The sequence below is a fragment of the Drosophila nasuta genome, chromosome 3, assembly GCF_023558535.2.
Source record: "Drosophila nasuta strain 15112-1781.00 chromosome 3, ASM2355853v1, whole genome shotgun sequence".
Taxonomy (NCBI): Eukaryota; Metazoa; Arthropoda; class Insecta; order Diptera; family Drosophilidae; genus Drosophila; species Drosophila nasuta.
The window spans coordinates 27,211,595-27,235,956 of record NC_083457.1 but is presented as its reverse complement, the minus strand read 5'-3'; the positions used below and the strand labels follow the sequence as shown (position 1 = coordinate 27,235,956).

The 24,362-nt window shown below is 39.0% G+C and overlaps 2 protein-coding genes across 12 annotated transcripts in view; one reads left to right on the top strand and one right to left on the bottom strand.

Moving 5' to 3' along the window:
- The window catches only part of LOC132793330 (histidine-rich glycoprotein-like), a 70,310-nt gene extending 68,146 nt beyond the window's left edge, over positions 1-2,164 (bottom strand). Inside the window, exon 1 of the mRNA XM_060803175.1 lies at positions 2,161-2,164. The gene's annotated coding sequence lies outside the window, so the exon portion shown is untranslated. The remainder of the gene's footprint in view (positions 1-2,160) is intronic.
- The window catches only part of LOC132793325 (uncharacterized), a 57,636-nt gene extending 33,274 nt beyond the window's left edge, over positions 1-24,362 (top strand). For 4 of the 11 annotated variants that reach the window (XM_060803165.1, XM_060803157.1, XM_060803166.1 and 1 more), the window contains 18 exons: positions 8,381-8,472; positions 13,068-13,135; positions 13,250-13,385; positions 14,859-14,930; positions 14,987-15,131; positions 15,189-15,244; positions 15,303-15,542; positions 15,845-17,083; positions 17,183-18,235; positions 18,298-18,890; positions 18,947-19,060; positions 19,119-19,237; positions 19,329-19,442; positions 20,324-20,394; positions 20,456-21,207; positions 21,268-21,342; positions 21,592-21,708; positions 21,767-24,362. In XM_060803165.1, the coding sequence (XP_060659148.1) occupies positions 8,381-8,472; positions 13,068-13,135; positions 13,250-13,385; positions 14,859-14,930; positions 14,987-15,131; positions 15,189-15,244; positions 15,303-15,542; positions 15,845-17,083; positions 17,183-18,235; positions 18,298-18,890; positions 18,947-19,060; positions 19,119-19,237; positions 19,329-19,442; positions 20,324-20,394; positions 20,456-21,207; positions 21,268-21,342; positions 21,592-21,708; positions 21,767-21,809 (5,099 nt within the window). In that variant the 3' untranslated portion in view covers positions 21,810-24,362. Of the gene's footprint in view, positions 1-8,380; positions 8,473-13,067; positions 13,136-13,249; positions 13,386-14,858; positions 14,931-14,986; positions 15,132-15,188; positions 15,245-15,302; positions 15,543-15,844; positions 17,084-17,182; positions 18,236-18,297; positions 18,891-18,946; positions 19,061-19,118; positions 19,238-19,328; positions 19,443-20,323; positions 20,395-20,455; positions 21,208-21,267; positions 21,343-21,440; positions 21,469-21,591; positions 21,709-21,766 lie in introns of all 11 variants that reach the window. The other 7 variants (XM_060803163.1, XM_060803168.1, XM_060803162.1 and 4 more) reach the window with 6 other exon arrangements.

The following is a 24,362-nucleotide window of genomic DNA, read 5'->3' as shown; positions in this document are numbered from 1 at the left end:
AAGGCAATAAAAAGAAAAAAAAAACAGAAAAAACGGAAAAGAAAAACAGAAAGTCGCAAGTTGACAAAATTTTAATAAGGCACTTTGCTGGCCGCCTTTTGCATGCCAAACGAAGCGGTTGTCAGCTGCCACAAGGACTCGCCAAAGAGTGAGTGAGAGCGAGCGGTTGATAGAAAGAGAGAGCGAGTCACATACTGACCATCGACGGAAGGGCAATAAAAAATTCAAAACGCTCACATACGGATTTGTCAAAGATCACGTACTCAATAAATATTGCCCACAGTTGGCTACACTTTGGATTGGACTCAAGCCTCTGACATTTGCCAACTTTTACGATTGTATGCGCGTGTGTGAGCGAGTGTGTGTGTGTGTGTGTGTGTGTGTTCAAGTGTGTGTTCCGTGTAGTATTTGGGCCTTTAATTTTGGCTCAGTTATTGCCTTGGACAGCTGTGGGCGTTGGCTTTGATGTGCGCCTATTAATTTCCAGTTTGCAGCGGCAATTCAATTAGTTGGGCTACCAAATACATCCCGTCCTTTCACTGCATATCCTGCTGATCCTGTCTCTCATGTGTGTAAGTGCACTCTTGCCGGGTTTACGTGGCACGTAATATATTTGCTCATATTACTAAAAGCTACATAAATCGTGCGGGCTTTAAGCGAGCTGCAATTTATAGGCGACATCCAGTGGAGCGCTTCATTCACATTCAACAAACATTTTAAAGTGCGCTCTTGTGCCTTTAAGGATGTGCCAGGATATGTTGCGAGGTGAGCGATGTCAGAGATGTGTGTATGCTGGGCCTTGTTGTTTAGCCTGATCGATGGCCAAATGGTGACAAAATGCAAGGCCTATGCCTGGGGCATGTTTACAAGCCAACTATGTGCTACGTGCCACACACCAAGTGTGGCAGATAGAGTCGAGCCGAGCCGAGGCGAGGCGAGTCCTTTATGTGCAATGAACGTTCGTTCATTTGGCTTGCAGCGCTGCTGCAAAAGTCGAAAAGTGTTTGCCAACGCAAAATTCCAAGCAATTAAATCACTTTGATGCTAATTTGGATTAATATGTTGTTGTCCCTGGCAATTTGTTGCCGTTCAACATTGCTCCACTCCTCCCTTATTTCACCCTCGAATCTCTCTTTCAGGCTGAAAGGCTTGTTGGCCAGGTGTTTCGATTAGAGTGCACGCAAATAGATTTATTGAACAATGCGCTACTAAACGATGCCCACACTTTGCATCCCAGCTCCGATGTATTCGTTTATTTTTGTTGCATTGCCAGCCGTAGGCAGTGTGTGTGTGTGTGTGTGTTGTGCTTGCTGCGTTATTTATTTGGCTTATCGGCTGCAACGCCTAAAATTGTGCTACATTTGTCGTTTGTCGGTTAGACAAACACTTTTTGTATGTGTGCACATTCCCCACACACATTCTCGCCCACTCTAAATCCAAATTCACCCTTTCCCAACCCGAATATCGTTTGCCTCCTTGTTCAGTCTATGTCTTTATTAGCTTACAACCATATTAATTTTGTTAGATAAATATTAGTTTTAATACCCGTGCCGTCCATAAGCTAATCGGTTGTTTAACAGCCTAAACAGATTTGTTTTGATTTAACGGCTTTGTACTACATGTTTTGTAAAAGATTTAATGGGATTTTGTGGTCGATTTTTACTACAAATTTTGGACAGCTTCTAATGCATTGAGAATCTTTTTGAAAAATATAATAAATTAATAAAGATTTAAGTTTAAATTTCATTAGAATTTGAGGTACATTTTTACTACAAATTTGCGAGATCTTTTAATGTATTTAGAATGTTCTTAAATGAGATCATAAAATAATGAGTTTTATTTCAATTTCTTAAGATTTTGTAGTAATTTCTACTACAAATTGGTGAGAACTTTTAATGTATTCAGAATATTCTTAATTAATTTGTAGTAAATTTCAATTATACATTTTGGAGTACTTTTTATGTTATTTTGAATGAGTGAATGAGTGACGGACATATTTAAATCAATTAAGTTGCAGAGTCTTTTATTGTATAACGAATGTATTAGGTATTTTTAATATATCTTTTATAACCAATGAGATTCTAAATGTTATATTGTATGTCAAAACTTTATTCAATCTTTTTTTTTAAGGAAACTACATATCGAAAAGATTCCCTACACATATTTCCCACTTAATTTCAACCCATTTTCAGTACAAGTATCGCAAAGTCAATCATGTCGAGTGCTGCAAGCTAACATTGCTTATTAGTTTTTGGGCATTTAGATTAATTTGCTTACGTGCCGGGCAATTTGGGTTTTTATGCATTTTTAATGGAGAACAGTTTTGGTCGTTTCCATGTGTTTTTCCTCGCGCTAATTTCATGGCACTTTAAATGTTTAATTTACAATTTATGTAAAGCACACACACCCGTCACCCAAAACAGACAAACACACTCGCACACACACACACGGTGGTTTGTAGTTTGCTGCCGGGCAAACAAAATTCGTAACGTATTTATGAGGACTTGATAAATACTAGCATTAAAATAAATTACAGCTTTCGCTGCTAAACCACTGAAAAAATATATATTTATATATGTATTTACACAAATATTACGTATACGTATGTGTGCGAAAAAAAAACTATGAAAAAATGTATTTAAAATATACAAAGAGGCGGAAGAACAACCTGCGGTGGCATTTGCTTATACAAACTTCTCATGCAAAGGTGCCCAAAAAAAAAAGAAAGAAACGTATGTGCTCGTAAAAAAAATCGCATGTTTGTTGTGCCGAAATTCAGCGGCTGCATATTAATATAATTTGCAGGCTGATACCGCACTCTCCCCGTTGCTTCTATTATGAACCGAATCGTAAGACAGCAAAGTCAAAAGTTTGCAAAGTGCATTACAATTTTTTTTTTGTATGCCAAAGATAGATAAATTATTGGGCGTATGTTCCCATGGAGTGGAGTTAGGCAGAAAGAAGCCAAATATTTATTTAATATACAGCCAAGGGCTTAGTAGCTTGGGGTATATATATTTATACCCTTTGAATAAAGGGTATAACTACAGCATATATCATTCCTGCAAAAATTGTAGAAGTCATTCAAGAAATAATTTTGGTAGACAAAGAATGGCTGCTGTAGTCGGTTCTTAGTTTGCAGGTTGTCAATCTGATACCTCTTGGATTCTACGGTATATTTTTAATGAAATAGCATATCTATATACCAAGCCAAGTTTTCGGTATATATTTGCAATAATTATTAGGTGTATTTTCAAAGAAATTTTGTATGGGAAAATATGGCTGCTCCAGTCGGGTTTGGTATCCTTTGTATTCTGCGGTATATTTTTAACTATTACGTTATATAGATATACAAATGAAGATTTACGGTTTATTTATGTATGTATTATTTGGCATAATAATTATGTATATTAATGTATTTTTCCGAATTATTTCATAGATATATTTTGAGAATTATACAGCACAGTGTTTTTATTGACAAAGGATAGCGGGTATATCACAGTGGAGTATACATACTTGACTGTAAAGTTTTTACTTATTTTTTTTTGAGTCTTCCTTCTGCCGTTGTGCATATGAAAATCATTTAGCAAATGTGAAATTTTTGCACAGATTTACAACTTTGGCCGCTAGCAAAAGCGAAAAACAAATGAAATGAGCACGTAATTGCATTGGACCCACAGACTAGACCGGGCCTAGGAAAAGTGAGAGAGAGAAAGCGAGTGTGAGAGAGAGAGAATGAGAGTGAGAAGGAGCGACTTGATTCCGTCTTTGACTTGAACGTTGCACGTTGCTCATACGAGGCGATGACAATGCTGCTGCTGCTGCTGCTGCTCCGTTCGTCGTCATAAATGTGAATAATTTATTACATTTGAGCAGCTTTTGTTTTGGCTCCGGCCTTTGTTCTATGCCATTTCGGTTAGAAATTCATTAATAGCACTTTTATGACTTGGGAGACGGAGTTCAAGTCGCAACAAACTTTGCTGTTGTTGTTGTTGCTGTGTTTGTTGCATTTTTATGTTAATCGTCGTTGGCCTGCCCTTTGGTGTGACTTGTGCTGTTTCATTTGCCTCATTCCCCAGGCTTTTCCTTACCGTCAGGCCAAATGGTGCTGCACAATATTTTTACAAAAATTGCATAGTCCTGGTTGTCGTAGTTGTTGTTGTTGTTGTTGCTGTTGCTGTTATTACTAATTATTGTTTGGCTTAGTTGCTGACACGCTTATTTGTTGTTATGTGTCTTTTAATTGCTGTTTTCTGCCACACAAAATATGCAAAACTCGCCGAGTGAGAAATGGTTCCTTGTAATGCAAACCACAAGCTTGCAGTCAGTCAGACAGACTGGAAAGAGAAAGAGACAGAGATATATATTGAGAGTGAGATAGCTATTGCAACAGCCAAAATACTATGAATACAAAGTCGACTCGACTTGACTGACAAACTAAAGGCTACATGATTTTTATCAGCCGCAACGCGGCGTCTCCACAGATCTATATATACACGTTTTAATGTGAATGTTTGTTTGTGTATAAATCATGTCCCATACATCTGTCATAAGTAGTTTGTGGTAAATTTATGGAAAAGTTTACTTTCAGATTTTTGAGATAAACTAAGCGCGATGTGAACTATGCGAGATTCTTGCTACTTATATGCTGAGAAGAGTTGACTTCTTGTTTTGTATGTTATTTAGTCAGCAGCTTCAAACTTTTTATTAAAAGAGTTTTGTATTTCGTTTTATATTAAACACATTTATCAATAATAATAGAATTTCGAATATTTTTTATCTTTAACGTATTTTATTTTAACCAGGCCTAACTTTTACTACGCATATAATGCTGATCTCTTCAAATCTCTTTATTATTACTTATTATGCTGGTAATAACGATCTCTTGAAATCTCTTTATTATTACTTTATTTACTTATGAAATGCTCCACAAATTCTTCACATATGTTCTTATATTTGCTTCCCTCGATTTGTAATTCGCATTTATTATCGCCGCTAAAATATTTTACTGCTCATTCGACAATGACGTCTGTGCTTTATCGCTGAACTTTTGTTTATTTATTATGCTTTGTTTTCGCATCGTTTTTCCGTTTTAGGACGTCATGCTTTTTATCTTGCCAAGTGTGCTTAGCAACGTCATGAACTAAACTTCTTCAAGGCGAAACATAGAGATACTTAAGTTTGTTGAGGTGATTTTTTTGCTTTGGTGTGTTTATTAGCTGTTTCCCATTCGAAGAGCGGTGGCAGAAACTGCAGTTTTTCTTTCACTTTTGTAGTGCAATGTGTGGTTAGTGTTTTGTCGGCCTGTTTTCGCAGACAGTTTCGGTTTTAATGGCTTTTAATTGTGCAAGGACAAGAGCGATTTCGAGTTCCTGTGACATTCCCTAAACAAAAGTAATTTCACACTCGCTGACTTTGGCGACGGCGGCGGCGGCGTCGCGTCGTGCAAACAATTTTTGTCTTTGTATACTAGATTGTGATGCCATGGCCTCGCTCCCACCTCGCAGCTCCCACCTTTGCCCCCTCTTGCCTGCTGCTGCTCATGCGTTTTTTATAGGCAGTGTCAGATATTTATTAGCCACAATTTGGCAGCCACAAATTGGCAGCTCAACCTGCGCGTCGCGTTACACGAAATCGTAAAACGAAAATTTATTATTTATGTTCAACTCTTTTGTGCTATTTGCGATGTCAATGTGCAATGTGCAGGCAGGATGAGCACCTGACCACCACCTGGCCACCATTTGTGCCCCTCGAGGGTCACAGTCCAAGCTCTTAAAGCGCCAAATTATGCGAGTCTTGTGCAAATTTTTGTGCCAAAGCGCATTTGTCACAATTAAGCAAAAGACTGAAAATTATGAGTGAGATGTTTCAGAGCAACGTAAACGCTGTAACAATACCAAAATCCTTGCCACATAGAGGCTCGAACAGCTTTACGTTCGGGGCACGTTGATGTCGACGTCGTCGTCGACATGGCGCGCCTGGGACCAACCTCATGGCTGGCTGATGGCACCTGAGTTGGACTCTCTTTTGGTTTTGTTTCTTTTACTTGGTTTTTTGGCAGTGATTCCGGCTTGCCACGCCCAGTCCCACGTCAGTCTATTATATGACGTCGACGTCGACGTCAGTTTTGAGCGTCTGCCATGAAATATGCAAAGCGCAGTTAAAAAAACTTTTTATTTGTATTAATCAAACAGAGTTTTTCTTTCTTTCTGCTGCCGCTGTCGCTTCACAGTTTTTGACATTCTTTTTTCGTTAATTTTTTTTTTCTTTTGCCACAACACAATGGCAGCGAGCTGCATAATAAAATTTACTCCGCTTGCAAAGGGTCGCTCTCTGTGATTGTTTCGGCATTTCGCGTCGACAATTATCGCTGGCGGAGTTTTTAAAGTCGCAGTTGAAAGCTGTAAGCTGTAAGCTGAAACTCAAGGCGATACTCACATGACAAATTAGTTGAGCAATAAAACTTGAGTGTGCTATCAAACTAAAAATATCGCCATCAATTACAAAGCTATATGCCACACTCCACAGTCGCGAGTCTTTCTCTGTGTGTGTGTGTGTGTGCTATATAAAAAGGCCATAAAGAACGCGAACGACAAAACGACAACAAGCAACGTCTAGGACAACGACGACAACACATTTGCCCTGGGCAACTACATCATCAACTATAGAGCACGAGCGACATCAGTGGCAGCCACCTCAATATGCGGGCCCCACGCACTCTGTCTGTTACCCCAACTTCAACTGGCCATCATACCCCTGTCTCTGCCGCTGCCCCTGTTCCTCTTCTGCTACACGTGCTGTACACCCTTTTGGCCCTCTTGTGCCATTTGCAATTTGGCAACACTTTTGGTTACGCGGCGTTTGCTGGGGGATTCAAACAGTTTGAGCACTTTATATAAATTGTACAATACTTTTTTTTATGACCCTTAAGAGTGCATTCTATTTACCAGTTACCAGTTAGCAGTTAGCAGTTACTAGCTACAAGCGTATCGCTCTTTTGATATATTCGTTTAGTTCGCTGAGTAGTACTTACTCTCTTTCTGCTTTCCGATTGAATGTGTCGCCTTGCGATGTGTGCGACTTTATTACACATTTTTGCTAAATTACACTTTGGCCGCTAGTTTATTTCGATAGTCATTTGTATAAGCACACACAAAAGCTGTTGTTTGTTGTTCGCATACCCTGGAAACGAGGCAGCAAAGCAGCATAATAGTGCTAAAAAATGATATATATTGAGGTGCACAAAGTCTTAAGAAAGTTCTAAATAAGCACACAAATAGCTGAAAAGTTATTGAGCATAAATAAATGAAAAAGCAATATTTATGTGATTATTGCATTTAAAATTCATAAGAAAATTTGAGTAGAGTTTCATAAGTATATAATTCTTTCTGGCTCAAAACATTTTTTTATTGATTTGGAATCTTAGGAATATTTAAAGATTTGCTCATTTTAAGCTTTGAATAACTTACATCATTTATATTAAAATAGGAAAATTAGGAAAATTGCATATAACATTTTTTAAATAAATTTGAATACAGTGCTCAAAAATATAAAATTAAATAGGATAAAGTCTTAGGAATATTCAAACATTGAACATTTTAAGCATTGAAAAACTTACTAAACTTAAATGAAAATGGGAAAATTTCGGTGTTAATAGCCTTTAAATGTGAAAAGTTTGTTATCGATATTAATCTTTTATTAACATTAATTTTCAAAACTCAACAATCTCCTTTAGCTGTAATAGTCTTAATTCACTGGGTATCTTCTAGCTGTCGGCCTTAACTCGTTGCTGTTTATGCTGCCATTGTGGTAGTTGCGTGGCATTTTAATAAGCCAAAGCTAAAGCCAAGTTCGATTCGGTTTTGTCAATTCAGTTGCAAGCGTCATTAAGTGCGGCGTGTAATTATTCAATGACTAGCAAAGTTTTAAGCTGACTGCGTTTCGTTTGATACTTTTTTTCGGGCTTGGGAGGGCAACACGCATTTGGCTAGAATGCATTTTGTTGGAGCAGCCAAAAGTTGCACGGTGATAAATGATATGACAAGAACTCTCGACCCGTCGCCGTCTTGGGATCTCGTTATTAAGTTGACATTTAAATTCTATAAATCATTTTTAGCTGATTTACATTTTTGTCGCATTTACGTGTGCCACGACAGCTGCACCTGTTGGCCAGCCAACAGCTAACAGAACTTAGAGGGGAGGAGTTGGTCAGTAGAGGAAGGGGGAAGGGGGGGATATTATATGCAAAATTGATGGTGCAATTACATTATGCAACAGGGTCTTAGGATCCACTATTTCGATTTGAACAACAATATTTTTACTTACACTTTCGTTGCATTTGCTGCGTTTTCCTTTTTTTTTCTCTCTTCCTTACTTTTAGATGGCGAACCTATCAAACTGCCCGACAATTTGGAGAGCCTGCCAAGAGCCGACAGTTTTCCATCGCAGCGCCATCGTTGGAATACAAATGAGGTCAGTTTGCATACAAACATTCTGTTTATATATTTACTACTTGTTTATACTTGTTGTCGTTGTTGTTTATCTTTCTCTATTTGCATTTGATTGCACATAAAAATGTCGAAAATGAAAGCTCAAAAGAAATGTGACTTAAAATGGGGGGGAAGGAAAAAGACAGTTGTGAACACAGTTGAAGAGCGACAGCGATTTACGGTCTCGAGGCAGGCGGAGCTGAACTTGACAGGCGGATGAGCCTGCCAGTCGTAGGCTGGACACTTTGACAGCTTCAAGGAGTTGTCTTGCCTTTCGTTCCCAGTTTTTTCTTTAGCAGATTAATAAGATGGCTCGATAGCCGGTTGGCTTGCTGGCTGGTTGGCTGTCTGCCTGGTTTATTAGGAGTGGTCGCGACTAGGAGGTTATTTTATGCGTCACAAACTATAATACAAATACAAATAGTTGTCTCTCACCCCTTTTCCTTTTGGGTGTCCCTGTTTAAAGGACACGGCCAGCACAGCGCACGTACGCGACCCGCCAAAGTTCAGTTTTGTATTTACAATAAAACTTTGCGCTTAAAAAAGTTACAACAAAAATACAACAGCGAATGCCTTTTGGCCAACTCGACTGTGTTGGCTTGTTGCTTTTGTTGTTGCTGTTGCTGTTATACTTGTGAATTAAGCGAAACCGCAAATATTCATTTGGACAGTTGTAAAGTTTTCCAACGGAGGCTGGGCAATTCCTAGAGAAGCAGAGAGGGAGAGCTGTTGGGGAACTTGCATTCAGTAAGCGACATTTTACACACTCACACGACAAGTTGACTAAATTAAAAGCAAGCGAAGAGTACAAAAAAAATATGCACAATAAATTATAATATTGCTAAAGGCGAAGTTCAAATGCTCTGCTGGTAAATACAATATATTTTAAGGCAGTGGTAAAAGTGGTAAAATTTGATCACATTTAAATGATTATTAGAATTTGATTTAAGGTGACAATAAAAGCATTTATCAGATTCAAATTTTATCATATTCAAAGTAAATGTTAGAATTTAAATATAGAAATACTAAATTAAGAAATTTATAAAGAAAGAAATTCTAAAAAAAAGTATTAGAACTTGAATTGAGATTAAATTGAAAATACTTATTAGAGTGTAGTTGTATCGTATTTGAAATAAATATTAGAGTTTGGATACATTTTTTAGAAATTTTGATGGATCACAGGATTTTGTAAGCTAAATCGAGAATTTTTGGCATTCTTTAGACTAATGTTCTTAGTTGTAAGAATTTGTTCTTTGGTCTTACATTTAGATATTTATATTTTTTCAGTGTATTAAAACTTCAATTGTAATGAAATTTAAAACAGTTTTGTATTTTATTGCATTTAAAATTAATATTGTAAATTGAATGTAAGTAAGTAATTCAGAATATGTTATACAGATGGCATGAGATACAATAAAAAATATGTTTATTGTTGTTAAGGAATGATATTATTTATATTTTTTGATTTTATTTTCTTTTAACTAGGGGTTCACATATGATGATAGTTATTAGTAGTTTAGAATTTATTTCCTGAAACAATGATTGATTGTAGTGTTTAGTTTAAATTAAATAATTTTGGGAATATTAAATATAACTGCAGATTTCTAGATCGTGATCTAGAGTATATACTTAGCTTGCTTACTTTCACCCTGGCTACTTTCTGTCTCGTTTCTCGTTTTGCTCGCTGTTCCCCATGTTAAGTAGTACTTACATCGCATATACAGGAGTATAATCACAGTATGAAGCACCGTGCCACAGTTTATTAATATAAAGTTTTACAAGTAAAACAGCGGAGGCACAACACACGAAGGCAGGCGGGTGAGAAGAGAGAGAGGATAGGGAGATCTAGCGAGTGGGATGGGGATGTCGGACGGACACTGCATCAGCATGGCAAAAATTACAAAATGTAACCGTGTTCGGGGCATAAATAAAATTACGCACGCTTATTTTAGTCTGCTTACAGGACGATGGCTTCAGGGCAGAGCATTGAAGTGGGGAAGCAGTTGGGGAAGGGGTAGAAGAGGAGCTGTACTGGACGCTGGCCGTTAAATGGCCGCTTGACTGTGGCTTTAACCACACAGTTTTAATTTGGCATTTAAGCAGCATGCCGAGGTTTGGCCCCAAAAGCATAAAGCAACTGCAAAATTATGTGAGCTTGCCCAGCAGCTGAGCTCATATATGGTAGTAGTACTATATGGTAGTACTCCCCTCTAGAACCTCCTCCAAAAGTGCGGTTAAAAACGATGCAGCTGAAAAATCAAAAAGTTAAATTGATAATGAGACGCAGCCCATTGCGGCCTTTATTCAAGTTTTAAATTGCGCTGTTTGTGACACGCTGACTACACTCTAATTGTTTTGTGGCAAAGCGCGCATAACTCTCAGTTAGCATACAGATAGCTGATGATGTATTCCTAGCGTTATTTCCGGGTGCGATGTGTCTTACGCATGTGTGTTCAAAATGATTGAGAACTCTGAGAAATGCGAAATGCGCTGAGGTGCGCATAAATTTTTAATGCGTCGTTCGCGCAGCTTCTTCTCGTGGTATGTGCCTAGAATTCATCATAAAATAAAGAAAAGCGTTGCTGCTGATGATGCTGGGCACAAAAATGCTTTTGGGGCATGCATAAATAAGCAAAAGCAATGCTAACCGAAAGTCAAAGGCAATTTGGCCAAAATGCAAACGTTTGCCACTTGACAAACACGCGCCTGTGATTTCCACAGCCATCTTCAGTTTAAACAGAGAGAAAATATTGGTATGTTGCGCGTATTCCACTTATAAGAATAGTGATATTAAAAATATAAACTACTGGGTTCGAGATAATTAATTTGGGAACATTAAATAACGAAATAAAAATTGATTTGGGAACGTTGAAAAACTAAAAAAAATTGATTTGGGAACATTGAAAGATTAGGTTTGAGATAAAATGTATAAATATTTAATTGAAAGAAAACACATTTTAGTTTTATTTCGAATGTTTTATTATTATTATATATATGTATTTATTTAAATGTAACTTATCATGTGCTAGTCTAACGTACATAAATATTTTATATCAATCAGTTTGAATCAAATTTCTTGAATCTTAACTTGGATTCAATTTACATTGTTTTTGTTTTTTGTTTGACAATATTCAATATATTGTTATTGGTTAATTTACTAAAATTATTTGCATTAAGAAGTATTATTTATTTTAATTATCTAGTGTTATAAGTATTTGTTACACAAGTTTAGCAAAACTTTTGCAATCAGCTTCTAAATGTTGTATTCAAAGTTAGCATCTTGTTTTTCTCGCTGTGTAGAACTCAGTTCCAGTTGCTGGTCTAAGCCACCCAAGTCCATCTGCCCAAGAGTCGTGTGTGCATACAATTTTTATGACACTCGCAAATGTTGCGATTTTCTGACATATGAAATTGTTGCTGCTGCACATCGCCAATGGGTCGGGACGAGTCGACTAGAGTTGAGTTGAGTTGAGTCGAGTTAAGTTGAGTTGAGTCTATCGAGTCGTGGCTAGGGGCGTCGCCAGCTGTGCGCCACTCGCTCTTCAGTTGTTGACGGCACAGATGAATGGGCTGCTGCTTGAGTTAAGGAGTGTATGTATGTGTGTGTGGCTACTTACATTATTCATGCAACGTCAAGGCTGGCAAAACAAATTGATAACTTTATCGGCAAAACATGCAATGAAAATGCCAAATGGGCATCCAGCAGAGATGCTCTCGTCTCACAGCTTCCCCATCTCTTAGGAGTTTGAAGACTGCCTGTTGTGTGATTTGCATTTGAATGTCGTTTCAAAACTCCTCGCTCCTCAGTCTATCTCGCTCGCTAGTCACTGTGTTTATCATGCAAACGCATTTCAAGTATGCACACAAAATGCTCCCTCGACCCCTGAGGTCAGGTGTCAACTTGCTAGCGACACCTGTAAATTGTGGTCAACACAACTGCTGCTCTTGTCCGCTGTTGTCCGGCTTCCTGTCGCTGCTGCGGTCAAATGAAAATTTCTAAAATACCTTGTCCTTTGTTTTATGCGCAAAAAAGAAAAACAAATGAGAGGAAAACAAAAGATAAAATTTTGCCGGACACTGTGCAGGAAATGCCGCGAGTGCCTTGGCCAGCAAAATGGTCGCAAGTCGGAAATTGTTAGCACGTTAGTTAAGTTGGTTAACGCTTGGCTTGCCGTTGGTTCTATTGAAATTGTTGTCGTCGCTTTAAAATTGGTAAACACACGTGACTTGCTGATTAGACAAAGTGAAGGACGCTTGCAGATTAAACAGTTGAATCACAGCGACCTAAAAAAAAAGATCTTTTTATTTTTAATTGTGAATATTGTATGCTCTTTAACTGAAATAGGAAATATCATTATATTTATTTTATGCACATTTAATCTGGCTTTTGATAAAAATTGTGTGTTTAATGAATAATTACTAGCTAACTTTTTATATCAGCAAGTTTACCTAAGGTTTATTTAAATTTCCTTTACTTATAAGTTTAGAATTACTCTTAACAAAATATTGAATATACTCGCTGTTAAAGTAAATGCAAATGCTTGATTATATAAATATTTGTTTTGTGAAATATTTCAGGAAATCGCAGCGATTCTTATCAGCTTTGATAAGCATAGCGAATGGCAATCAAAAGAAGTCAAAACAAGGTGAGTCACTTCAGGAGGTCTGGCACGTTGTTGCCCCCAATTTACATACAACGCAATAAACATCAACTTTCATTTCAAATTCCCGCCTTCTTCTTTTTCGCATCTCGTGATTAGACCGAAGAGCGGCTCCCTGCTGCTCTACTCGAGAAAGAAGGTGCGCTACAGACGCGATGGCTACTGCTGGAAGAAGCGCAAGGATGGCAAGACGACACGCGAGGATCACATGAAACTGAAAGTACAAGGCACTGAGGTAAGAAGTTTGCCTCCTGTTGGGCAATTAGTCAATTAGCTGGCTACTTGAGTTGGTCAAAAGGCGTCAGCGTGTATTGGCCAAAAAGGAAACTGGACAAATGCGGAAGTCAAAGCTTAAGCTTAGCTGCTTTTTGCTTTCTTCTTGAGGGTTGTTCAGTGCTGGCTCACACATTTATTTCCCCTTCACTTCTTGACTTTCCATTGTGAGTTATGATTTTCCGCCGGATATCTACGGAAACTAAGTTTTCTTTTTCGATTTTTTTTGTTTCTATACTTGCTCTTGGCTCTTGTCTGTACTCCTTGCCTCCTTCAGGGTGTTTGTTTGTCTGCTAATGAAATAAGCTCTGCCAAGGGTTAAGCGTATTTATAATGTCTGAAGTCTGTCTTTCCGTCAGTCATATCCCCTTTATCCATGGTTCTCTGCTGCCATTATGGAAGCATAAAAACAGTTGGCAATTTCACGCCAATTTTTTCTGTTTTTCTCTTGGGGCAATTTCTGTGTGATAGACTGACATAAAAAGTTAAAAAGGGGTATTTTAAGTTGAAGCAAACTATGTAACATGCAGAGAAAACGTTGTTCTGCTTTCACTATTGTTGTAATAACAGTTGAAAACTTTGTAAGGGAATGAACGGCTAATTAAATCATTATAAGAAGGGCTTTGGTTAACTGCAAGCAGTGCAAGTAATGAGTATCGATGCACTGCTTTCTGTCCAATACGTGGACAACTGCTTGCTTAAATACCTGATCACAGGGTGTTTCACAGTCGCGCCTCTCACAACTGAAACTCTCTCGCACATGTTTTTAATTTTTATTTTAATACGCTGCTTGCATTTCTTTTTTCGAGTAATCGTATCTATTTTTTTCACTTCGCACCAAAGACAAGTAGCTGGTCGAGATTTATGCACTTGGCATTCACAGCATGGGGCTTCCTGACGGTCTCTCTATGTGTCGTGTCTCTCTGTCCGACTGTCTGCTTACACGATAACTAATATTTATAAACGTTGAAACACTTCAACGTTGAAATGTCAGTGCAAAAAAAAGAGAATGAAAAAAAAAACACTAACACTAAAACAACAGCAACATGAAAAAGTCAGCGGCATATCGTCCAAAGACGGCGGCCAACAAATTTATCAGCGAAACCGGCAAAAGAAATGCGCAGCAAGAAAAAAAAAAGAAAAAATCGTGGAACAACAAGCAAAGATGTTGCATAACTCAAACTACAGTGGCAACAAAAGAAAAAGGGTTTGATTCTTGGCACTTGCCATGCGAGAAGTCAAGATTTCCTTTTTTCCTGATTTCCCTTTGCTTCCTCTAGTGGCGCCCCCTGGCGTGGGTGTCTAGTAATTTAATTTAAGCATTGTTGTTTGGATTTTTTATGTCTTCCAATTAAATGAAAACGCGTATCCATCGGTAGAACTTTATCTATATGTTTTTTATGAGCTTGTTTGTGTATTTTTTCGTTCTCCACAGTGCATCTATGGTTGTTATGTACACTCGGCCATATTGCCCACATTTCATCGCAGATGTTACTGGCTATTACAGGTGAGGAAGGCTGGGTGATTTCGGAGTTTCCCAACTAACATTGTTCTACATTCTAGAATCCGGACATTGTTTTGGTGCATTATCTGAATGTGCCGTATCCGGATGATAATAAAATGGCCGTGATTGCCCCAAGCATAACGCTCTGGGGCGACAAAAAGGAGTGGACCAAGGAGGAGCTGGTCAGCCAGCTGAAGCCTATGTGTAAGTACAACTTGCTTCTAAATCTAAGATTTTCCGTTTAACATGAACCTTGCTCAGTGTCCACAGTGAATTCGGATGAGGACTCTGACTCGGGCAACGATATAGAAATATCGGTAGGTAGCTTATACTTATCTATTATAGCAGCTGCTACATCACATTTATTCTATACAGACGGCTGAGACTGTGGAGTCTATTGTATGCCAGTTGATGGAGAAGCAGCGCCTGTCGCGACAGGCAGCTCTAGTCAAGCAACTGGATTGCGGTTGTGGCGATGCAGCCTGTGCCGATGGCAAGACTTGCACGCATCCCGTCATGCGTCGCACGGGCATCGTCAAGTCGGTGTCCGAGAAGCGACCCAGCGATGGTTACAGTGCTGCCAATGGCACGCCTAATGTGGTTGTGGCCAGCAAGGTGAGTAAGCAACCAACAACAGACTCTTTTTTTTGGATCTCCGTTCGCTTGAACATAAATGGGACAGTCAAGACAGGCGATGTATATAGGTTTTCTAAGGAACTTACTATTATATCTATAAGTTTCTTCAGATCGTGATATAAACAGCATCAATATGAAGTACAATTTAGCTATGTGGTTTCTAACAATGTACATTAAGAATTGTTTTGGTAGTCAATTTCACTCAGTCGAGCCCTTTGCTTGGCTCTATTGGGAATGCAATCTTCTTTGGTGCTGCAATCTTAAGTTTTGTTTTCCTGCAGCTTTATTCGCGCTGGTCTGAGCGGCATCGGCAGCGAGAAGCTGCCTTGCATATGGAGAATTCACACGCGCAGTTCCACAATGCCACGCAGCAGTTGCCGCAGGAGTCGGCGATCAAATTCCAAATCATTCCGCAACAGCAGCAGCAGCAACAACAGGGAGACAGCAGTAACTATCAGCAGCAATATCGTGGTGCTAATCAGATGTTGGCCACAAGAAGCAATCTGATAATACAGCAGCAGCAGCAACAACAACAGCAGCAACATCAGCAATATCAACAGCAGCAGCAGCAACAACAACACTTGAACTTACAACGCTTTGTGGCCAGTCATAATCAGAGCAATCAAAGTCATAATCAGAATAGCAATAGCAACAACAATAATTCAGCACATTTAAATCATCGCCTGCAAATTGCCAATACAACAATCACAGCAACAACACGAGAGGCGGTCGCAACAGCAGCAGCAACAATAACAACAACGACAGCAGCCGCAGCAACCACCTCAAATGTCATGGATACGGAACTAATTGAAAACCAAAGCCAGCACCTGACCACAAATGCAAATAACAATAATAAAATCAGCCTCAACAACAATAACAATTGCAACAGCAGCAGCAGTAAGCAATTAACAGCAGCAGCAACAACAACAAATACAATACCAGCAGCAGCGGCATCTCAAACAAACAACGATTTAAATGTCGTAAATAATAATGGACACAACAACAACAGCAGCAATAACTTTATATACAATCAGCAGCAGCAGCATGCGAGTGCTACCAGCAATAGCAGTAGCACCAGCAACAATAACAACAACCAGCATTATTATAAATTGCAACAGACAACAACAACAACTACAGCAGCAGCAGCAGCAGCAGCAGCCACCCTCAGCAACAACAATCAACCCCCAGTTGAGGCAATGTGCATGTCACCAGAGCATCACAGCAGCAGCGTGGGTAGCAGCAGCAGCAGTATCAGCAATAACAATAACAACAACAGCAGCAATAGCAATAGCAACAGCAATCTGTTGAGAGAAACAACGTCTTCCGCTGGCAACACCCCTTCCACGTCGGCAACAACATCCACCTCGAGTTCCTTACAGTCGATTATCGATGGCAATCAGCAGCAACAAATTGCAACGACAACAGCAGCAACAACAACATCAACAACAACAGGAGCAGGAGCAGCAGCAGCAACAGCAGCAAATTGTGATAATTTAATGAGCGCCAATGCCTTGGCAGAGGTGAGTGATGAGTGTTAAATGTGTGTGAGTGTGTGGTTAAGCCACAAGTCGACTGCATTTATTGTATTTATGTTGATTAAATTCTGATCTACTTGACAGCTGGAGTTGGGTGAGCAAGCGGCAAGGAGCTACAACAACAGCAACGACAACAGCGTCAACAATCAGGCCACAACGGCCCCCATCCATAATGGTTGTGCAAACTACAGTGCTTCCAGTGATAATAGTAGCCAAATTAGTGCCAGCGATGACAGCAGCTATGGCGCCAACAGCAACAGCAACACCAACAACAACAACAATCAGAATAATCAGAGCAATAACAACGAGGAGGAAGTACACACGGAAACGATGAGCTTCTTCAATGAAACGCTGGATCTTTCGCATGAGGACATACAGCGCACTCTCATTGCCAACATGCGATACAGCAATGCCACAGCAACAACAGCTACAGCAACTGCAACATCGACAACAACAGCAGCAGCAGTAGCAACAACATCAGCAGCTAGCAATGAACTCAACGGCGAAATAATTGATGCAGCTAAGCAACAGCAGACAATCAGCGTGGAGTCGCCACAGGGCGAGGATGAAGACACCGCCGATGTCTTTGCCAACTTGGATGCCTTCGACATGCTGGTGGAGTTCCCAGAACTCGATCTGGATGACAAGCAGGCGCTGAATAACACGGCACTCGAACAGGAGCACAGTCATGGTCACAACTTGCATGCCACGACATCACACTATCTCGACTCAACGCATTCGCAAGCACAACGAAAGCTGCTCAACATTTGTGACTTTAGTCCCGAGTGGTCGTACACTGAGGGCGGCGTCAAGGTGCTAGTTGCAGGTCCCTGGACCAGCGATGGTGGCTGCTACACGGTGCTCTTTGATGCTCAGCCAGTGCCAACGGTGCTGGTGCAAGAAGGAGTGCTGCGCTGCTATTGTCCTGCCCATGAGGCAGGTCTAGTCACTCTTCAAGTGGCCTGCGGCGGTTTTCTAGTCTCCAATTCGGCAATGTTTGAGTACAAGCTTTCGCTGCTGGCCGATGCACCGTTTGATGCCAGCAGCTCCAACGATTGTCTGTACAAGTTTACGTTGCTCAATCGCCTCTCGACCATCGACGAGAAGTTGCAACTGAAAGTGGAGAACGAGCTGGCCGTAAGTATTAAAAAAGTGCGTTCTATAATTGAGGAATATATTTTTTTCCTTTTTCGGCGCAGACTGATCAGACAGCACTTTATCTGGAGCCCAACTTTGAGGAGAAGCTGGTGGCTTATTGCCATCGTCTGATGAAGCACGCCTGGAACACGCCGAGCACCGTGGCCAGCTGGAGCGTCGGCCTGCGTGGCATGACGTTGCTGCATCTGGCTGCCGCTCTGGGCTATGCCAAGCTGGTGGCTGCTATGCTCAATTGGCGTGCCGAGAATCCACATATCATACTCGAAACCGAGTTGGATGCACTCAGTCAGGATGTGCATGGTTTTACACCGCTCGCTTGGGCGTGTGTGCGTGGCCATTTGGAGTGCACGCTTCTGCTTTACAAATGGAATCACAATGCGCTGAAGATCAAGACGCAGGCACAGCAAACACCACTGGATCTGGCCAACCTCAAGGGACACAAGCAGCTGTTGTCGCAGCTGTGTCGCCTGGAGAAGGAGCGTTGTCGAAAGCCACATCCACGTGGTGGTCTGGCCAATCTGTCCATGAACTTGCCAATTGAGTCACCTAGCGAGGAATCAGGCTACAGTGCTTACGAGCTGGAGCTGCAGCGTCGCCACGATGGCGTCTTCCTGAGGCCCATTGCCATGCACAGGTAAGCAGTGAAGTTGTTTGCTTTAAGCGTCTGTTTAATTTGTTGTTTTCCTGCAGCAATCAAAGTCCGCCGAACAACAGCAGTCGCTATGCAAAGCGATCCTCCATTGACAGCGGCATTAACATGGATATGCGCAGCAAGTCTGGCAAACCTCTGCCTAGACTGCATGGGTAAGTGTTGAACTGAGATTGCACGGCTCCAATTAGACTTATCTTAATCCCTTTCTAGTAACTTTGATTGCCACGATAACTACGCTTTGGGAGTGGACTCTCCGCTGGAATCGCTGTCAACGGGCACCAATTGCTCTGGACTTTTGTCGCCGCTGCGCAAAATGGATTTTGCCTTATGTAAGTATTTAAAGCGGTTAAGCAAACCGTACGATTGCCATTTGTTGCCGATAAGTGCTTAAACAGCTCTCGCTAAATTCACCACAACCAGGCGAGGTATCCACGGGCGAGTCGAGTCCCATACACGACAAAGACATCATCGATTGCGATGACAATTCGACGAGCGTCACCGATGTTACCATTAACAATGAGCTCAACGATGTAGGTCAGTGACACACAAAATCCAATCAAAAATCACAGCAGTCCTCCTGTGGCTCTCTACTGTGCTCTATATCGTAACCTCGTATATCGTATAAATATCTGTGTATAATATTGTAACTCGAGTGCGCATAACAAAATCTAATGCATATTGTGTATAGCTCTAACATAAAGTAATACGTTCTGGCTGTCTGTCAATGTTGTTGTTCGTTGCTCGCTGTTGTCGTTGTTGTTGTTGCATAATTGTATTAAATTTACACACACTTCCACACACACACACACACACAGTCACCTCTATATTATGTAGACCTGTACATACAAAGCCGACGTCTAATCTAAACTAATCTCTATGTAAATGTTTCTGTTTTCATGTTGATTTCTATTGCGCTGTATGTGCGTGTGTGTGAGTGTGAATGAGTATATGAATATGCAAATATATATAGTATAGATATTCATATTCATATGCTAACCTAAGTGTTTTTATCGGTGTCCTCACAAGCTTATCGATTAACATTAACAATTAACTCAGCCTAACTACATCAATTAACTAACTAACACGTCGCATAACGCTGTAAATATATAGTTCCAAAATGTACTCAACTTTAATGTAAATACTATTTAATAAGTATGTGTGTGTGTGTTTCGGGTACTCTAAACAGGCAAAAACCATAACAAAACACTCAGCGAGGGCAGCTTGAAAAAGTATGTTTCCCATTTTAATGAACTTTTTGAGCTGCCCTCGTTAACTGATTAAACCAATGTGCTTGTCTCGATGTATATTAACTGTTCTTACTAACCACAGACCAGCATTCTGTAGACTCGTTGCTGTAATTGTTAACTCCATTTTTCGATTAGCTGTTTTCACTTGCATTTTTGCACTTTTTACAGGGGATTCGGATTCGGCCAAAGTCTTGACGCTGGCGGAGCACATCATTGCCGCTATGCCAGAGCGCATTAAGGTGAGTCTTTGATGATTATCAATTATCAATGAAAGGTACTAACTATTAATTTTCTATTTAGAACGAGGCGGATGAGATGATGGTCTTGGGCAGTCCTATGACTGAGCCTCTTACCTCGGAATCATCAGCATTGACTGATAGCTTCATGGATCCGCTGCTCGATTCACTGCCGAATACGCATTTCGACAGTGATTTCAGCTTTGATTTTCATGATCACAGCTATCGCTATCACGACGTTAGCACACCCTGCTCCAGCCTTAGTCCAGCGAGCTCGGGACCATTGCAATCGCCGGCCAGTTACTCGATACTGGGCACAGATCCGTCTGTCAGCTCACCAAGTCCGCCACCATCGACCAAGCAGCTAACCGAGTTTCTGCATGCCTCGAGTATTTCGCAGTATCCATTCGAAGCAGACTTCTCCAAGCTAACGCTCACCGATACCGAGCAACGAGAACTCTACGAGGCGGCCAAGTGCATACAGAAAGCATATCGTTCGTACAAGGGCCGGCAGAATAAGGAGCGCACAGCTGCCATTGTTATACAGAACTATTATCGTCGATACAAGCAGTATGCCTACTACCGACAGATGACGAATGCTGCTCTGGTTATCCAGCATGGCTATCGCTCGTATCGTCGCAACAAGCGCTTCAAGAAATCCCAGCATACGCCCAGTGGCTTGGGTACTACCAGCGATCTTGGCAGCGTTAGCAGCAACTCGCAGTGTTTGTCCAGCTTCTACGATCACTACAAGCAGGATCAACAGAGCTCACAGCCCAGCACGCCCAAGGAGACGAGTCCGTCTGGTCCCTTGAAGTAAGTCTACTTTCATTAACACCTAATTAGAAATTCTATTCATGTCTTTTTTTATTTCAGGCGCACCTATTCGCAGTCTACGCAAAATCAGGCTGCACGTAAAATACAACAGTTCATGAGACAATCACGTATCAAGTAAGTAGAGTAAACCATGATTAAGTTAGCTAACATAATGTAAGAAATTTAGTTGAGAGAAAAAAAAACTATAAAAGTGAATTGATTTTCTATGCTAGCATTTGGGATAGCAACTTGACGAGCTTGGTAAGATGACGGTTGTGTTTTAGCAAGCAGTTTATTTTACTTTAGTTTTATTAATTTACATTTAAATTGAATCAATTATAAAATTTACCATTAGTAAATAATGCTATCTTTCTATAACAACAGACTACAGAGAGAGCGAGCCGAAAAAGAGAAGCTGGTGCACCAACGCAGGGCGGAATACCTTCAAAACTTGCAGTATCAAGGGCAGCAGGAAATGTCAGTTTGTCATAGTGAAATTGGGTAAACACAATAAAACATAATCCATAAAATATACTGAATTGAAATTGAATTTTATTAGCAGCAACAACAGTCTGCTGGATCAGATGCAACCCAATCAATGAGCGCAATTTGCAACTGAGTGAACTTTAACTTTAACCATAAGAACGAGATAAAACTATGTTCAATAAGAATTTATTAATAGCTTTAACAACTGAGTGAAACTTTCTACTTTCATAACAATTGTTTATTAAGACACACACCAGCACCTCTTGTAGTGGAACTTTGTTTCTTACTCCGTAATGTATACATACATACAATATAGTACAGTATATACTTACTTCGATATATACAATAACAACATATATATTATTATTATTATTATATTATACAGATATAGTAGCAAGATCGCACTTTTATTCATTTGCATAACGAATTTTAACATATATATTATATATATGCATCTACTACTACTATACATACATAATACTTACGAAACTGATTCGATTCTTTTGAAAACGAAAACCAAAACCAAAAAAAAAACAAAAACAAAAAAACTGAAACTTAAAATTAATTGAATTATAATTGCAATTGCGGCAAAACACTTTGTAATCATAGCATATGATTAGGTTATAGATTTTATATACTATATCTTCGCGATGAAGAAAGCGCTCCAAGCAGTTTATGAACTAGCAACTACTTTTCCATTTGTCAACTCAAAAGAACTTATTAACGAAGCCTTCGAAAACAAAAACACAACTTTTTAACTCCAAGTGTAGTGAAATATACGATAAATACTATTGTGAAACTCTATATACATACATATTATACCAATATATTATAGCCTCCCTACCACATACTTATAATATATAGTTACATTTGTATATAATTAGCTATAATTGAAACTTCTATCTAAATACTATAATTCTATGCTAGTCTATTTAATGGTATTATCAACTCAGCTCTGCGAACTAAGCTTGTTTCTAAAACAGCCCGTCAGCCTGTATCTATAATGGTATCTAAAGCATTAATTTTTTCGATTTCGATTTTATATAATACACCATATATATAGATAGTATAGTTGTATGGTAGTACGATTAACTATTGACTATTTAACTGCGCGGAAAAAACCTAAAGCTCAGCTCTATTGTCCAAATGTTGTTGTTGATTTCTAAAATCTGAGCCAGCGAAACAAAAACATATGTATATCATGTTAAAAACAATCCTAGTTAACTTTCTTTTTTATATATAATATATACAATATGAAAACCATCTAAGTACTAAACAAAAATTCTACGCTAATTCGTTTAACACAAGTACTTAAATCCAAGTCTTGAACTTAATGTGACTTTGTAGTCTAGCAAATAAATATAGATAAATGAATGGAAATGAAATGAAATGAAAATGATACGAAAGAAATCCCAAAATGCTTGCAGCAGAAAGCGTAATATAGCGATATATCGAACTAAATGTATTTAACAATTGTTCAAACTTTTAACTGGCCCGCTAAATGTAATAATAATAATACTAGTTAATATGCAGCGCCAGTCGGAACACGGAACATTTTTCAACTAAATGTAACAATACAAGAATTTTTGTAAATTATTTTTGTCCGTCCACATTGTTAGCTTTCATAACATAACAACGTAACAACTAAAAAGTAAAATGTAAACAAAACAAAGAAAAACAGAAATATATACATAATTATATACAAAAATAGTGAGAGCCACATTTTAAGTAGTCATAAAAAACAATTACTGGCAAATATTCTAACTGGTTCTGGACTTTGCAAACTCGGAACCTCGGACATTAAAGTACATACAATTTATATAGACATACCTCCACGCACGCCTCAAACATCAGACAAAACGAATAGTTCTCGATGATAAGCAACAATTACAAACAGAAAAACGAAAAATATATACATATATGAATAAAATGAAAACAATTTCACTCTTCTATGTAAAAGGTATTTCGATTTCGGGAAAGTTGGAATCAGTCGCATTCATTTTCAACTACTTATTACGCTTGTGCAAAACTGTGGCACATTTGTTGATGGCTGGAATGTAAGCCAAAATTTTAGATCTATTCGATTGTTAACTATTTAACTACTATTAACTATGTCTAAATTCATTTAAACTACTCTCTCACTCTCTCTCTCTTGACTTTAATTGCATTTTTACTTTCCCCTCTTCTTCTTTTTTCTGTATATTGTAATCGACAAAAATATTATGTACTTATTGTATAAAACGAAACTAATCTGAAATGAAGACTAAAACGATTTCTCTACTTAATGACTTATAAGAATTGCAATCAATTTTAGGGCAATGAAAAGTGACGCTCTTTTGTTACTCGTTAGTCAAGAGTGTACAAAAAAATCAGAAACGATTTGCAATATTTGCACACACACACACATAAATCTATATATATTTAATATTACACACACACTCTTACACTGACACACAGTCTTTGGCAGGCAGGCAGTCACCATACCTGAGTGTGCTTAAACTCTATATAGTCTAAACATAGAAGATGAAAAATGGCCAAAAGGCAAAGAAAAACTTAAAGTACCTTAAGCCAATTGGCACTAAAACTAAAAACTAAAATCTAATAAACAATTAAAATAAAAAATGCAAAAAAAAAAAAACAACTATATACTATTATGAAATTATAACTAT